At 45.6% G+C, this 16,132-nt stretch overlaps 2 protein-coding genes across 3 annotated transcripts; both read left to right on the forward strand.

Annotated features, from left to right (window-relative positions):
- Positions 1 to 1,002: 1,002 nt before the first annotated feature.
- On the forward strand, positions 1,003 to 6,365 carry LOC4341509 (aspartyl protease family protein At5g10770). The gene is made up of 2 exons (XM_015785973.3): positions 1,003 to 1,394; positions 4,881 to 6,365. The coding sequence occupies exons 1-2, from the start codon at positions 1,154 to 1,156 to the stop codon at positions 6,197 to 6,199; spliced, it is 1,560 nt and encodes a 519-aa protein (XP_015641459.1). The 5' UTR covers positions 1,003 to 1,153; the 3' UTR covers positions 6,200 to 6,365.
- A 5,299-nt stretch (positions 6,366 to 11,664) lies between these two features.
- On the forward strand, positions 11,665 to 16,068 carry LOC4341510 (65-kDa microtubule-associated protein 1). 2 transcript variants are annotated; one of them, XM_066311563.1, is made up of 10 exons: positions 11,665 to 11,792; positions 12,882 to 12,970; positions 13,140 to 13,343; positions 13,452 to 13,709; positions 14,066 to 14,281; positions 14,388 to 14,543; positions 14,620 to 14,931; positions 15,021 to 15,108; positions 15,288 to 15,436; positions 15,529 to 16,068. In XM_066311563.1, the coding sequence occupies exons 2-10, from the start codon at positions 12,899 to 12,901 to the stop codon at positions 15,817 to 15,819; spliced, it is 1,746 nt and encodes a 581-aa protein (XP_066167660.1). In that variant the 5' UTR covers positions 11,665 to 11,792; positions 12,882 to 12,898; the 3' UTR covers positions 15,820 to 16,068. The 2 variants fall into 2 exon arrangements, with proteins under 2 accessions (XP_066167660.1, XP_015643921.1); XM_015788435.3 differs by having other exon boundaries at positions 12,885 to 12,970.
- Positions 16,069 to 16,132: the final 64 nt, after the last annotated feature.

The following is a 16,132-nucleotide window of genomic DNA, read 5'->3' on the forward strand; positions in this document are numbered from 1 at the left end:
TGACAAAAGGTAGATTCTGCTTGTTCAGGAACTGACGCACAATCCGGTAGTTTGGTGCTCTTCTTTTGCAGCCTCTGTTCCAGTGTTCCGGGCAGGCAGCAGTACAGCACAAACACAAACACGTTTGGATAATTGCAGAAATGATTCAGGGTTTCCTGCAGAATCATGTCAGTTAGGTGACACACAAACGGCTCGTCGTTCTCTGTCACCGGGGGACCTTGTGCAGTGCCGCAGTTGCGTCTTGTGTGCATCTCTGAATATTCATTCAGTCATCGGAAGGAAGATTCAGACAGAAAATGCAGGGCTCACAGCAGATAGCAGCGGATAGCCTGCCCCTGCCTGCTCTGTGCCAAGAAAGCCACAGGCTAGCTACTCTCTTCGCCGCTAAATGTAATTATTTCCAGCTTATTTAGTAGTAAAGTTTAATATAAAAGAAAAAGATTTCCTTTCAGAGTCATCAAATAGTCAAAATCTTAAATTTCGAATTACTTAGATTCCTTCTCTAAACACCTGATTAGTCAAAAATATTTTTGATTCCCATGCAGTGAAAATAACGTTGTCCCATAGAAATACTTTATATCGTGTACAAAATTTTAATCCTAAACACTTTTTATTTTACAAGGGAGTAGTACGTAGCAAAGACAGAGAAACGCCTAGAAATCTTCCGGCTAGCTTCACAAAGGTGATGGCTTATCTGGTATAGGTGAAGTCTCACTCATTAAATTTATTTGATATTAGATCATTCCCTAATATTCGCCTTCCTTTTATGTATGTCTAGATTTATTAACATCAATATAAATGTGAGAAATGCTAGAATGATTTACATTATGAAACGGAGGAAGTAGCAATGATCAACCGTCAGTGTTAGAGCAGCCGGCCATGCAATTACCGTGTGTTGTGTTGCGCCCGAGCGAACGATACGGTGGTGGAGTGGAGGACGTACGCCGATGCAGGATGGACCAGCATTTTCAAGCGCAAACGGCGACAGCCATTGGCATTCGATAAATTCGATCGTGGCTAACCACACTAGAGCAATAGCTGTGGATATATCTATATAACATTAACAGGATAGGAGATACGCGTGCGTTCCCTCCACTCGCGCGGGCTGAGCTTAGCTTAGCTCCCCACTCACTCGCCACTTGCTGCAATTGCAATGGCTGCTGCTGCTGCTCGATGCGCCGGCCATGGCGGCGGCGGCGGCGGCGGCGGTTTCTTACTCCGGCGACGGCTGCTCGCCACCGCGGCGTTCCTGGCGGCGTTTGGGCTCTGCACTGCTGCTGCTGATGACGCTGCCACGGGGAGAGGACAAGGGCATGATCATGTGATGCTGAGCGTGGAGGACATGTTCCCTGACTCGTCGTCGTCGTCGCCGTCGTGCGACGCGCCGCCGCGAGGTTTGATTCGTTTTGCTCGCCATGGCATGGCATGGCCACTTCTTGATCGAGCTCTTTCCAAGTCTCTGTCTGTCATGTCAGAATCTCAGTGTGAGTGTGAGGTGTGTCTGCTGCTGTTGCATTTGCATATATCATGCATTCATTCATGCATGGATAGATGCTTCAGATTGCTCTCTGCATCAGTGCTTCTTTTTCTTTTTCTTTTCTTGGTTTGGTTTGGTTTGGTTAATTTGTTTGCTTATTCAATTGATCTATCACCCGTTTGTTTCTGGACTTCAGGTTTCTCTGGTTTCAGAGCTGCTTTTGTGGTTGTTTTGTTGTGCTTTGAATTTATATATACTTACATACGAGACTGGAAATAATTTTGCTGATTCCAGTGGATTCACTTACAGCTTTGATATTGCAAATGCTTCCAAGTAAGACTCTCTCTAAACAAAACTAAATAACTGTAGTAAATGTTTCTAAAATAAAATAAAAACTAAATAGATGTATGTAAGACTTTGTGTCGTTATCTGCTCAAGTTTTTGTCTTGTTTGTCCGTTATCAGAATACTGTATCTTCCCTGTTTTGTATGGTACAGTACACAACAAGCGTAAGGAAACTGCCATGAATTTAAATTGATGGCCACAGTACACAGGGCCATATACTTGACAGTGATTTTATTACAAAAAAAAACAAATCACTTTTAAAGATTTTGAGTCGGAATTTTTTTTGGAAGACCGAAAGTATGACAAAAATGGAGCTTTGGCTCTCACAGGAACCCCAAACATTTGATACTCGTAAAAAAAAGGGTTAAATTTGCATTTTAAAATATGTTAGGTGTTAAAACAATAACCCTTTTTTTTAAGTGCGAGAAGGACACACACTCAAAGCTTGTGTGTCCTAAAAACGCTCCAAAACATAAGACCTTGCAAAACATGGCACACACGTCTGATTTTTTCCACCAAACAAGCACACTTGTATATAAATTTTGGTAGATAGGCAGATTTACATAAATCTAAGGATCGGATATGTGCGTGAGGAATAAGATGAAGGCAATGATGTTTCTAGAGCATAAATCAATTAACAACGATGGCACGTTAGTGAATAAATGAGTAACGGTTTTGCTAGCTATTTGTGGATTATCTAAACGTGGTCAAAATACAAAATTGTAGCTTTCAAATAACTTTATTAACTTTTAGCTTGCTCTCTTGGGTTTAGCTAGCTATATGCATGTGTTTTTATGTTGCTATTGATTATAGGGAAAATTGCAAAAACCATCTCATAAGTCAATTGAAGTTTGACATTTTACCCAATAAATCACTTTGTTGCAAATACTTACTCATCTATTTGTTGCAAAACCACATGTTTTCATAAAGTGTGAGCCGTCAATGTATTCTTTACCAAAATTAAATATTTTCATAGTATAGTCTTGACACTTTTTTTTTGAGATTCCACAAATAGAATTGCTGATGAGAGCTTAAATGTTGATGCATTGAGTTTCTCTATATGAACAAAAAAAAGTTCAATCAAACATGAAAAATAAGTGTAATGCAAGCACTTGGAGAAGATTGATTTCGCTAACTTAGCATGTGGTGACTCTACATCAGCGATAATGGGCCAATTTGGTTAAGCACGTGCGCACTGGGTGGTTTTTGCAATAAAACTGAGTAGGTGATGGGTATTAGCAATAAAATAACTTATGGGATGAAATGTTAAAATTCAAGTGACTTATGGGGTGGTTTTTGTAATTTTCCCTATAGTCTCTTTGTTTTACTAGCGAACCAACCGTTCGTTGTTACAGGAATTAGAAAAATCGCATTGGCATATTACAAGGAAGAAATCTATTTTTTAATTTTAGAATTAAATTTGAGTTTTATTTATCTTTTTGTGTTTTAGCCATAAAAATATTTCTAGCGGACTACGTTGACTTCCTGTCACTAAATAAATGCTCCTCCCTTCAAAACGTTGCATCATAGATAATCTATGAATTCTACCATATATGCGTTTTGTTTGAGGAGGGGCACTGATTTCACATATGTTTTGGAGGTTAATGGTGGGTGGTGAAAGATGCACCACCGCTCCCTTTTATAAGAATATAGATACTGGTAAGTGGTAAAGAAGTTGACCATTTTTTTTGTTAGTTAATTTCAAGCATTATATGTTTCACCCTAATAAAAAGAGGTACGTAGTAAATATGTGAGTTGTTTTGTGTTGACACTTGATACAATATTTCAACCAAAAAGAAAGGTGATTGACAAATAAGTTACCCACTCAGTGAATAGATGCATGGTCCAACAAATGTCTAGTTTATATGAGAGGAACGTATTTTCAACGAAGAAATCCGGGTCTATCATATTCCTGATGAAAAATATGTAATACTCTGTCCGTCCCTAAATATAAGGGATTTTGAACGGATGCGATATTTCCTAGTTATATGAATTTAGACAAGGAATATATTCAAATTCGTATTACTAAGAAATGTCTCATCTGCCTAAAATCTCTTATATTTTGCGATGGAGGGAGTAGTTCACTACTGCACAAATAAACAATTATAACCTCCCTAAAAAAAACCCTCTCGTGCTTTGGTTGGGCCAAGTGTACTTTTTTTTTCATTTATGCTGCATTATTGTTCAGACACAACTGAATGTACTAGAAAAATATAAAGAGTAAAATCCATCACCGGTCCCTAAACTTGTACCGTTGTGTCATCCCGGTTCCTAAACTCGCAAATCGACCGTTCAGGTTCTCAAACTTGTTTGACTGTGTTATCCCGGTCCCTAAACTTGCATATCACTCATTTAGATCCTCCAACTTATTCAGTTGTGTCACCCCGGTCCCTAAACTTGGATTTGAATATCATCTGGGTCAAATAGGACGGTTTAAAGACTTTATATTTAAAAATAATTCATAACTTTTTCATGTGAACTATAATGAAGACAAACTTTATATGAAACTTGTAGCCCTCGACGCGATCTACAATTTTGTTGTTGAATTTTTTTATTTTAAGTCATTTTTTCCCAAAATGTAATTTTAAAATTAAAATTTCAAAATCTATAAACATGCAACAATATTTTGGGACCCTAAAAAGTTTTAATTCAAAAACTTTTCAACTACAAAGTTCTAGGTCGCGTCGAGGGCTACAATTTTGATATAAAATTTGTCTTCATTAGAGTTCACATGAAAAAGTTATGAATTATTTTTTAATATAAAGTTTTTAGACCGTCCTATTTAGGGACCGGGATGACACAACTGAACAAGTTAGAGGACCTAAACGAGTGATCTGCAAGTTTAGGGACCGGGATGACACAGTCGAACAAGTTTGAGAACCTGAATAGTCGATTTGCGAGTTTAGGGACCGGGATGACACAGTGGTACAAGTTTAGAGACCGGTGATGAACTTTACTCTAAGTAAAATATAGACATAAAGTGATAGAAAAAATTCTGAATTTCATTTTCTGAAATAATTCCGATTGATCCAAGCTGAACATCTCCCTGGAAATTCAGATCACAGACATGACGCCACGTCATCAACCACTAGGATGACGATCGTCCACCGGCACGGCCCGTGCTCGCCGCTAGCCGCCGCGCACGGCGAGCCGCCGTCCCACGGCGAGATCCTCGCCGCCGACCAGAGCCGCGCCGAGTCGATCCAACACCGGGTGTCCACCACCACCACCGGCCGGGTGAATCCAAAGCGCAGACGCCACCGGCAGCAGCAGCCGCCGTCGGCGCCGGCGCCGGCGGCGTCGCTGTCGTCGTCCACCGCGTCGCTCCCGGCGTCGCCGGGGCGCGCGCTGGGCACAGGCAACTACGTGGTGACCGTGGGCCTCGGCACGCCGGCGTCGCGGTACACGGTGGTGTTCGACACCGGCAGCGACACGACGTGGGTGCAGTGCCAGCCGTGCGTGGTGGCGTGCTACGAGCAGCGGGAGAAGCTGTTCGACCCGGCGAGCTCGTCCACCTACGCCAACGTCTCCTGCGCCGCGCCGGCCTGCTCCGACCTCGACGTCAGCGGCTGCTCCGGCGGCCACTGCCTCTACGGCGTCCAGTACGGCGACGGCTCGTACTCCATTGGCTTCTTCGCCATGGACACCCTCACCCTCTCCTCCTACGACGCCGTCAAGGGGTTCCGGTTCGGCTGCGGCGAGAGGAACGACGGCTTGTTCGGCGAGGCGGCGGGGCTCCTCGGCCTCGGCCGCGGCAAGACGTCGCTGCCGGTGCAGACGTACGGCAAGTACGGCGGCGTGTTCGCGCACTGCCTCCCGGCGAGGTCGACCGGCACGGGGTACCTCGACTTCGGCGCGGGCTCGCCGCCGGCGACGACGACGACGCCGATGCTGACGGGCAACGGGCCGACGTTCTACTACGTCGGCATGACGGGCATCCGCGTCGGCGGGCGGCTGCTGCCCATCGCGCCGTCGGTGTTCGCCGCCGCCGGCACGATCGTCGACTCCGGCACGGTGATCACGCGCCTCCCGCCGGCGGCGTACTCGTCGCTCCGCTCCGCGTTCGCCGCCGCCATGGCGGCGCGCGGGTACAGGAAGGCGGCGGCGGTGTCGCTGCTGGACACGTGCTACGACTTCACCGGGATGAGCCAGGTGGCGATCCCGACGGTGTCGCTGCTGTTCCAGGGCGGCGCGGCGCTGGACGTCGACGCGTCGGGGATCATGTACACGGTGAGCGCGTCGCAGGTGTGCCTCGCGTTCGCCGGCAACGAGGACGGCGGCGACGTCGGCATCGTCGGGAACACGCAGCTCAAGACGTTCGGCGTCGCCTACGACATCGGGAAGAAGGTGGTCGGCTTCTCCCCCGGAGCTTGCTGATGAAATGTGCCACGCGTCACCCCCAGCAAACGTACACGTCAGCACGCAGAATGAATTAACTGTCTGCACTCTGCAGTGTAATGCTGCAATCCACCAGGTGGTCAGCGACTGGTTTTATTACCATGATTTCTGAAGATATATAATCATATGATTACAAATATGCTAATATTATTTTCTCTTCTTACATTTATGATTTGCTTGAAAGAAGGGAAAAGCGAAGATTGATAGAAAAAAAATATGTAAAACAAAATGAGCTATTGGCGCATGATTAATTGAGTATTAATTATTTTAAATTTAAAAAATAGATTAATATGATTTTTAAAGTAGCTTTTGTATATATATATTTTTAATAAAAACGCACCGTTTAGGACGGGGGAGTTTTTCTCCGAATCCACTGCTGTAGAACACAAACTTGTGGTCCGATGATTTCTGGCAAGCCCAAAAAAATCATTAGACGTTTTATGTAACCATCTATACTATGAATAAATTTGATCGGGTTAATTGGATCATGCCATTAAAATATACTGGTTTTGAAATATGATATTAGTATTCGCATATCTGAAACCATACCATTATAATTTTCCACATATTTGAGATATACCACTACTTACCCATTGGATGCATTTTTTTTTAAAAAAATAAGGACCAAACTATCCCTTTTTCCCCTTAGTCCTTCTCCCTTCTTCCATGGCGTGACCTGACCACCGGCCTCCTCCTGCACGTCATCTCCCTCCACCTCGGCCCGCCGCTGGCCTCCTCTTGCATGCCAGCGTGTCCCAGATCCAGCTGCCTTTCCTCGCTCCGAGCTCCCGCGGTGGACATCGCCGGCGACAGGATTTAGGAATCAATGGCGGTGGTGGTCGCTGAGATCAATGGCAGTGGTGGCGCCGCCGTTGCGTGAGCAGCACGACGACAACACAACGATCTCCCTAACGTTGACCGCTGCCCGGAGCCTACTCTGTAGGTCGCCGTGCTTGGCAACGTTGGCGAGCAGCGCCACCGACGCGGTCGAGGAGCCGATGGCCTCCTCGTCGAGCGGCATGACAAGCACCCGTGCCGCCAGGACGTCGTCGAGCAAGACCGACGACGCTGACGAATCAGCCTGCCACAGCGAACTACACGATCGCCGTGGCGAGTGCGCGCGCCACGCCGGCCGACGCGAGGCACCGCCGATCCTGGTTGGACTCCCGCGCGAGGCGCCCGACCTCGCACACCACCGCACCGCGCCTCGCCGCGTCACTTGCCCATGCAGCGGACCTTGGCCAACACACGTCGGTGGCACTGCTGTAGGGAAGAGAGAGGTAGAAGATGAGGGTATTTTCGTCTGATACATGCAAAATACGTATCTTAGTGGCACCATTGAGATTACATACAAGTAGCAGTATCATCGTTATAAATACGTAAATAGTATTGGTACATTTCAAAACCGGCAAATTTTTAATGGCACGTATCTAATTAACCCAATTTGATATGGTACAAAACATTGATTCTTGGTTACTGGTACATATTCATGTTCTTTTATTATTTTTCAACCTATCAATATTTGAACAATAGAGATTCAATATGACTATAAAATTATCATTTTTTGTGGTTTCAACCTAATGTTCGACCTGAATTGATTTTATCAGTAAGAAACTCTCCATCTATCTTAAAAAAGAATCCATTCCTAAATATGAATCTAGGTGCCAGTCTATATTTATTTTTTTGGATTGGACTTTTCTAAAGCAGGAGTAATTCAGTTCATATAAACACCGGGTGCGGTGATGAGCGACGAGCGACGAGCGTGGCGGCCAGTGTGAGAAGGGGGCACGGCGGCGGCGGGAAGAGGCGATGGCGGCAAGTCCAAAGGCCGGAGGCGGTGACGACAGCGGGAAGAGGCGATAGCGGCGAGCCCGCAGGCCAGAGGCGAGGAGGCGGCAGCGGGAGAGGGCGCCGGATCTGGATGGGACGGATCCGGTGAGGCGGTAGGGGGTTCCGTCGTCATCGTCGTCGACCGGCGAGTGAAACAGGAGATAGGGTGGTGGCCGGCAAATGAGGAGGTGAGGCGGTGGCCCGGAGACTTGGCGATGGCCGGCGAACAAGGAGGCGAGGCGGTGGCCTGAAGACGAGGCAACGGTCGGCGAGCGAGGAGGCCAGCCCGGAGGCGGCGGCCGGCGAGAAGAGCGCGAATGACCTTTTTTTTTATTTTTTTCATTTTTCTCCTTTCCCCCTTCTATTTCTTTGTGATTTCTTATATTTCCTTTAAGATTCTTTTGTTTGTAGTAATTGATATTTTGGTGGTTTTGATGAATTTGAAGGGGGTATACTCGTCGCCTTAAATGTAGGGGTGATTGTATCCACTCATTTATCCTACTCTTCCTAACCAAAAAAAATGGATCACTAAATCCACCTTCATCCCTACAACCAAATAAAAATAATTGGATCGCCATATTCACTCCACCAAACAAAAAACTGGATCGCCATATTCAGTAAAATATGGACCGCCGTATCCCATCCAACTTTGACTGTGAACCAAACGCACCCTAAAACAACCAATCTGGATGGTCCTATGACATTTAGGTTGGATCTTTTTTATTGAGGGAGTGGTTGGGACTAGAGCTGTCAAAAAAGCTTGAGGCTCGACTCATCCTAGGCTCGATTCAAACTCGGCTCGACCTCCAAACGAGCCGAGCCCGAGCCTAGCTCGAGCTTCCAACGAGCCTAGTAATATATTATTTTTATTGTTATTCAATAATTTAGGATATCAAATATATTATTTACATGCATTGTATTAACATCATATATTTATTTTATTCTTTTTCCTCTTCTATTAATATGATGAACTAGGAACAATCTCGGTAGTCAAGCTTGAGCTTCATCTAGCTCAAACCAAATCTATCTGAAAGCTCGAACATTTTATGGGCTCGAGTTTCGAGCTCGCTCATTGACAGCCCTAGTTAGAGCAAGTTTAATAATATAACCAACTATTGTTTCTAAATCATCCATAGTCAATTTAGTAGCCAATTCATACACATATGTATCTTGGAGTCTGTGCTCCAGCTACAGCAAATCTGTAGCCAACTACTCTTCTGTCTCCTCTTTTATCTTCTTGCTGGTTTATAGTCCGATATTGTAGTCATCTTAGGACGGGAGGTTTTTGTAAATCCTATCTTACAATAAATTTATCCCCCACTAACTCCTTAAACTTAACATGCAAAGATGCCACATCATCATTGACGGAGCGTGGGGCTCCTCACCGGGAGACCGAGCAGGCCCCCCTTTGCCGGTTCGGCCGGGGGCGCTAAGTGAGGTTCTTCGCCCTCGATCGATCTGGAGAATGTTCGCGAGAGAGCAAGTGCACGAGACACGGGCGATGTAGACAGGTTCGGGCCGCTGAGAAGCGTAATACCCTACTCCTGTGTTCTGGTGGATCTGTGTGTGAAGGATTTACAGAGAGCCGGAGAGCCAGAGAGTTCAGGCTCCAGAACCCCACTCGCCCCCTCTCTCCTTTTTTTTTTTGGTGGGCAAGGTCCTCCTTTTATATCTCAAGGGGATACTACATGCACCACTTCTACCTACTTTTCTTCTGGGTGGGGACCTACTCTATCTTGACCAAAACTTGGCTTGCACCTTCGCCTGGAAGCTAAATCACAACTTGTCCTTGAGTGAGGCTCAGCGCCGTCTCTCGCCTGACACCGGGGATCTCCCTGTTACTCCCTCATTAATGGGCGAAGATTTGCCATGGCTGCTTTCCAAATGACCATCCGACGAGATGGGTCATACCTACCTCCACTCCACCGGAGGCAGATGCATCGTGGGAGCACGGTTGTCTGCCGATGACGCGACCGGCGTCAGACCAGTCACAGACCGGTCATTCTTGTCCACAACGTGTCAGTTCAGCATGCTACACGTCTGCCCTTCTTCATACAATGACTTCCTTGCAATGGTTGCGATGAAGCCTGGAATGTATCTGGCCGGGGCTGACGTGCCAACTCCAGGAGTTCCCACGCCGGCTCCGGCTAGGGACGAGTGCCTGGAGGCCCTCATCATTCAGACGGGACGGGGCGAGGCGTGTGTCAGGCCGCCTGTTGCCACCTAACCCGCGATCTGACCGGTCTGTGACCGGTCACACACTGTGACCTGTCACGGACCGAACGAGTGTGCTGCACTGCATTAAATGCGGCGTGGGGCGCTCGTCCAACCCGCAATAAACGCGGTTAGGTGAGCGCCGCTGTGCTCACCTAACCCACACACGTGGCGCCAAACCCACAGGGGGCCGGGGCGCCCCAGCCCTCGGGGCCGAAACGGGAGCGGCCCGACCCCTCGGGGAGACAGAGGGAGGGGCGGCCACATCACCCTCGGGCCCGACCCCCCCGAGGGGGTCAGGCCACGTGGGTGACTGCAGCTGCCCCAAACCTCTAGTCAAGATACCCTCGGTCCCATGTCACCGACAATCATCCACTAACAAGATGCCACATCATCATCCACTAATTAATAAGATGCCACATCATCATCCACTAATTAACAAGATGCCACATCATCATCCACTAACAATAATCACATTTAAACATCATGCAAACATGCTATATCTTTATAGTTTTTATAATTTAAGAGCTTTTCAAATACAATCATGTTAAATTATTATCCAACATAATTCACATAATGTTTTAATGTATATCTTTATTATATTTTATGATATCCTATCTACTTATATAGCTTATCCTCACTTAGTTAGTGCTTAAATGATTAATCTATGGTCCAAATTATATTTCTCATTTTTTCCTCTAATTAAGTCATATCACATCAATTGTTTTTAGCCTTTAGATGATTAATCTACGGTCCAAACTATCTCCCTACTTTTCTTCTTCCGTAAATTCATACCACCTTACATTTTACGTTTGAATCACCATTCTACATACTATTTAAATTTAAATTATCATAAATCATATTAATTTACTTAATCTGATATTATCTAGCTATTTTACATGTTATTTTTTCATTGTTATCGTACTAAATTTCCGAAACAGGGTTTAACTTAGTTCCAAGAAAAATGGAAGCCTAGCAAGCGGCCACTGTTTCCTCAGTTGTCACCAGACGTCTGACTCTTATGAGTTCTGACACAGCGAGACCGGGACGCATAGCCCTCTCTCACTGAAAGTGGGCCCGGATAGGGGACAGCTCTCCAGAACCCAAGTGCACTGCAACCCCTGCAAAGACCCTAGTACTAGTACTACTCTACTACCGAGTACCGACAAACATACGCTCCGTAGGAATGCCACCGGAAGTACTCCTACGCCCTAACTTTACGTATACCGTATCTTGTCAGAGAAAAAAACGGACGGCCCAGATGCACTGCACGCGCCACACCGGTCCCAAACCTTCCCAACGCGCGCGGCGCATCGGACGGCCAGGATTCGCCGCGGATGGACCACCGTCCGATCTTACTCCCCACCCTGTCGCTGTGTGCCTCTCTCTCTCTCTCTCCCGTGTCTCTCGCCGCGGCGTCCTCCGGCCACCACCCCGCGCCGCGCCGCCGTCTACGGATCCCCGCTCCTCGCTCGAGCGAGCACGAAAGCCCTAGCGCGCCGCCCCCTGCACCGGGTGGGTTCCCCAGGTGAGCACTCCATTCGCGCCGCGGCGCCCTCTCTCTCTCTCGTTTTGTTCCCACGGATTTCTGCGGGGGATCTCGTTCTTGGGTGGAAATGGGAGGAGGGGGTTGGGGTTCTAGTTCGTTTCGAGGTGGTTGTTGACTTGTTGTGGCGGATTGGGTGGGTTTTGGGAGGGTTTTGTGTAGGATTGGGGGGGGGGTGAGGTGAGGTTAGGTTGGTGGCGATTCTTGATTTGTTCTTGCGCGGCGGCGATCGGGCTGGGTTGCGTCTGTCCTCTCCTAGGTTTTTTTTTTCTCTTTTTCGCTCGTGTAGTTGGATTCTTTGGTGGGTTCTTAGCGGAAGTTTACTGTTTTTTGACGGAGCGGTCCGCAGGAATGGGGGCCAATGTTTTGATTTTGGGGTATCTCTGCACGCCCTAAAAACAAAAGAGATTTGAAGGGAGAGACTTCCCTCCAAACATTTTTTTAAGAAGAAATTGTGAGCGTTGTTGGGGATTGAACACATCTTTGTAGCGAGATGTCGGCTTTTATGTTGAAAGTCTGAATGGTACATTTTTTTGTATGAGCATACATGGTTTATTGTGGGGAAGTATAAGTGTGTTTCTAGTATATGTTTCTTTTTTATTTCACCATTCTGATTTAGGTGGTATGGTGGATGGATTTTTTTGCTACCCTTATAGGGTCTTAAATGACTATTCCGTAGAAGAAAGTTAAGTTTTTTTTTTCCATATACTTTTGTTTGTCTCTTTATTTAGGTTTTTTTTTTGGGGGGTGGGGGGGGGCTCTACTAGGGAGTTTAGTTCATATAACTGTTGGTGCACTAGTTCCTCATTTATGAAGGAACTGCTGAATTTCATCCTTTCAGGTGTGGGCACCTATATGTGCGTTATATTTTACTTTATCGCAATTTATTTATCAACCAGCATTGACTTTGATTCAGAGATCATGTCGGCTTTGCAGGTTTACTTGTTTTTATTTTTAAAAATAATCCAAGGGTTTTCAGAATATAAATAATTGAATACGGTCAAATGTGCAGCTAACTAATTATCATGAAATGCCATCAATATGTTTAAAGACTTACATAGTTACGTTTAGCAGGTTGTTGAGCTAGAATGGGAGTGGCAGGGCACAATGATCCTTTGATAGGTGAAACGACATGTGGATCTTTGCTGCAGCAACTTCAGGTGCCTTTGTCTCTTCCAATGTTCTTTTGTATGTGTGCTTTATAATGACTGGAACTAAGGATAGCAGCAAGCCATTTTAGTTCCCTATCTACACCATAGCATCTGTGCAACGAAAAGTTATATGAGTAGTGCATAGGATTGGACAAGTGACTGACTAGTGTCATTTCAGTTGATATGGGATGAGGTTGGTGAAAGCGATGAAGACCGTGACAAGATGTTACTTCAGCTAGAACAAGAATGCTTGGATGTTTACAGGAGAAAGGTTGATCAGGCATCTAATTCCAGGGCACGCCTCCTTCAACAGCTTGCTAACGCCAAGTCTGAGCTTTCTAGACTCCTTTGTGCACTAGGCGAGCTGTCTATTTCTGGCATTGTAAGTATCTTGATAAATATTTTCATGAATATAATTCCTTATTTTCCCCAAAAGTACACACACACCTACAATATGCTGCATCTGGCTCATTACTGCTGACTTTTGCAGCCTGACAAGACAACCGGTACTATCAAGGAGCAACTAGAAGCAATATCACCTTTCTTGGAGAAACTCTGCAGGGAAAAAGATAAGAGGGTTAGAGAGTTTGCTGGTGTACAACTTCAAATTCAAACTATACGTGGTGAAATCGCTGGGAGTCTGCAAGTTGGTGACCACATGGAAACACCCCGTGTTAATGAGGATGATCTTTCAACGAAGAAATTAAATGAATTTCTTTCTGAATTGCAAGCTCTACAAAAGGAAAAGGTTGGCACTTTGTTTTTCATTTTCACAATCTGCCAACTGCCTTTTTCTGGACCTGCTTATGGAATAATCTTCCAAATTTCATAGCCCAACCATGCTAAAGAGATTCTTTGTTTTGCATAATAAATAATAATTTCACATAATATCTGCTGGTCAAATTCTCTTGATAAGCATTGTATAACATCAAACATCCCTATGATGGATGATCTCTAAATTTTGACGTACCATATTAGTACCACAGAAGCAGGCATACGGCCACTGATATAGCTGATGATAATCTTTGCATTATACACACATTTTCGACTATTTAAAATTTATTGACTTGAAATCGTATTTCTTTCCATTTTCTTGCATTGCAGAGCAATAGACTGCACAAGATTCTTGACTTCGTGAGTTCAGTGCATGATCTCTGTTCTGTCCTTGGGATGGATTTCCTGAGCACTGTTACTGAAGTTCATCCTAGTCTCAATGACTCGGTTGGTGCCGAGTTCAAGAGCATTAGTGACGCAACATTATCCAAGCTGTCTAAGATGGTAATTCAACTTAAAGAAGAGAAATCAAAGAGACTTGAAAGGGTAATTCTACAACGAGCCTCTTGTTCTTACTCATCCAACCCTTTTTGTATCTCTGTAACATAGTACATCCTGGATATTATTTATGATTAAATGCTATGTTTCTCAGATTCAAGCTCTAGCTTCCCAGCTAACTGATCTTTGGAACCTAATGGACACCTCTGCTGATGAGCGACAACTTTTTGACCATGTCACATGCAACATTTCCTCAACATTGGATGAAGTAACAGCACCAGGAGCTCTTGATATTGATTTGATCGAACAGGTTAGGAGATTTTCTTCTCAAAGTGCTCCTAGGAGAATAGCATAATATTTTGTCTGACATGTTTTGCGCTCCAAAGGCTGAACTTGAAGTTGAAAGGCTGGATCAGCTCAAAGCTAGTAGGATGAAGGATATTGCGTTCAAAAGGCAGACTGAACTTGAAGATATATATGCCCAGGCTCACATTACGATAGATACCAGTGCTGCAAGAGATAGAATACTGACTGTTATTGATTCTAGTATCTTCGAGCCTTCGGAACTACTGGCTGATATGGAGAACCAGATACTTAAAGCAAAAGAAGAGGCACTAAGCAGAAAGGACATTCTGGAGAAGGTTGAAAGGTGGATGTCAGCATGCGAAGAAGAGAGCTGGCTTGAAGACTATAGCCAGGTAATAAAAAGTATACAGTATGTAACTTCTTCATTGTTTGATCTCATTAACAGTCATACATCTTTACATTGATATTCTGATAATGGCAGGACGACAACAGATACAGTGCAACCAGAGGTGCACATCTGAACCTCAAGCGGGCAGAAAAGGCTCGTCTTTTGGTCAGTAAAATTCCAGGTATATCCTGAATGTTTACTTGGTTTTGTTTCCCTTGTGATTATACTACATTACATATTCTAAAAGTAGCTTCCACTGCCTGCCTTAGACCTATGCTACATCTGGCATAATATGACATGGAAAATTAATTCTATTCCTAATCTGACTTTTGGGTTCATCTGTGACTGTTACGAGTGTAGTCATTGTTGATACACTGATGGCAAAGACCCGGGCATGGGAACAAGAGCATGGTATGCCGTTCAGCTATGACGGTGTTCATCTTCTCGCAATGCTGGATGAGTACAAAGTACTAAGGCAGCAGAAGGAAGAAGAGAAGCGACGAATGAGGGTACCCTTCTGTCCAATCCCCATTAATCTTTCGCATGTCTGGCTCTAAAACCATATCTCATTCCATTTGCTTTCTTCCAAAACTCATTTCAGGACCAGAAGAAGATAAACGACCAGCTAGCTGCAGAGCAGGAGAAGCTCTTCGGCTCGAAACCGAGCCCAGCCCGGCCCCAATCCTCAAGGAAGGCGCCTGGCCCGCGGGCCAACGGTGGCGCAGTCAATGGCACACCGAACCGGAGGCTCTCGGCCCACCAGAACGGCGGCGGCAGGTCGGTGAGCCGGGACGGGCGGAGGGACAGTGGCCGGCCGGCTGCTCCGGTGAACTACGTCGCCATCTGCAAGGAAGAGTCCAGCAACAACAACCCGGCGGCGTCCTCCCCCTGACGATCATCCTCGCCATGATTGACCGTACATTTCTTGGTGCCAGTGGTAGAGAGATACTCCATATCTGTGCAGTAGCAGGAAAAAAAGAAAAACTATAGCAAGATACTAGTAGGACAAGTGATTCGAATGATAGTAGCAGTATTTTGGCTGTATTTGAATCGATTTGTTGCTGTCCATTTGCTGGTAGTGGATCGAATGGATCGAGTGGGTGCAGCCGTGCAGGTGCATCCGCCATGGAAGCTGAGCTCATGTCGTCGTGTCCCGTTGGAGTTTCTTTCGCCTGTCACTGTCGGTTGTTGGGCTTGAGCTTGGC

Source organism: Oryza sativa, chromosome 6 (genome assembly GCF_034140825.1).
Source record: "Oryza sativa Japonica Group chromosome 6, ASM3414082v1".
Taxonomy (NCBI): Eukaryota; Viridiplantae; Streptophyta; class Magnoliopsida; order Poales; family Poaceae; genus Oryza; species Oryza sativa.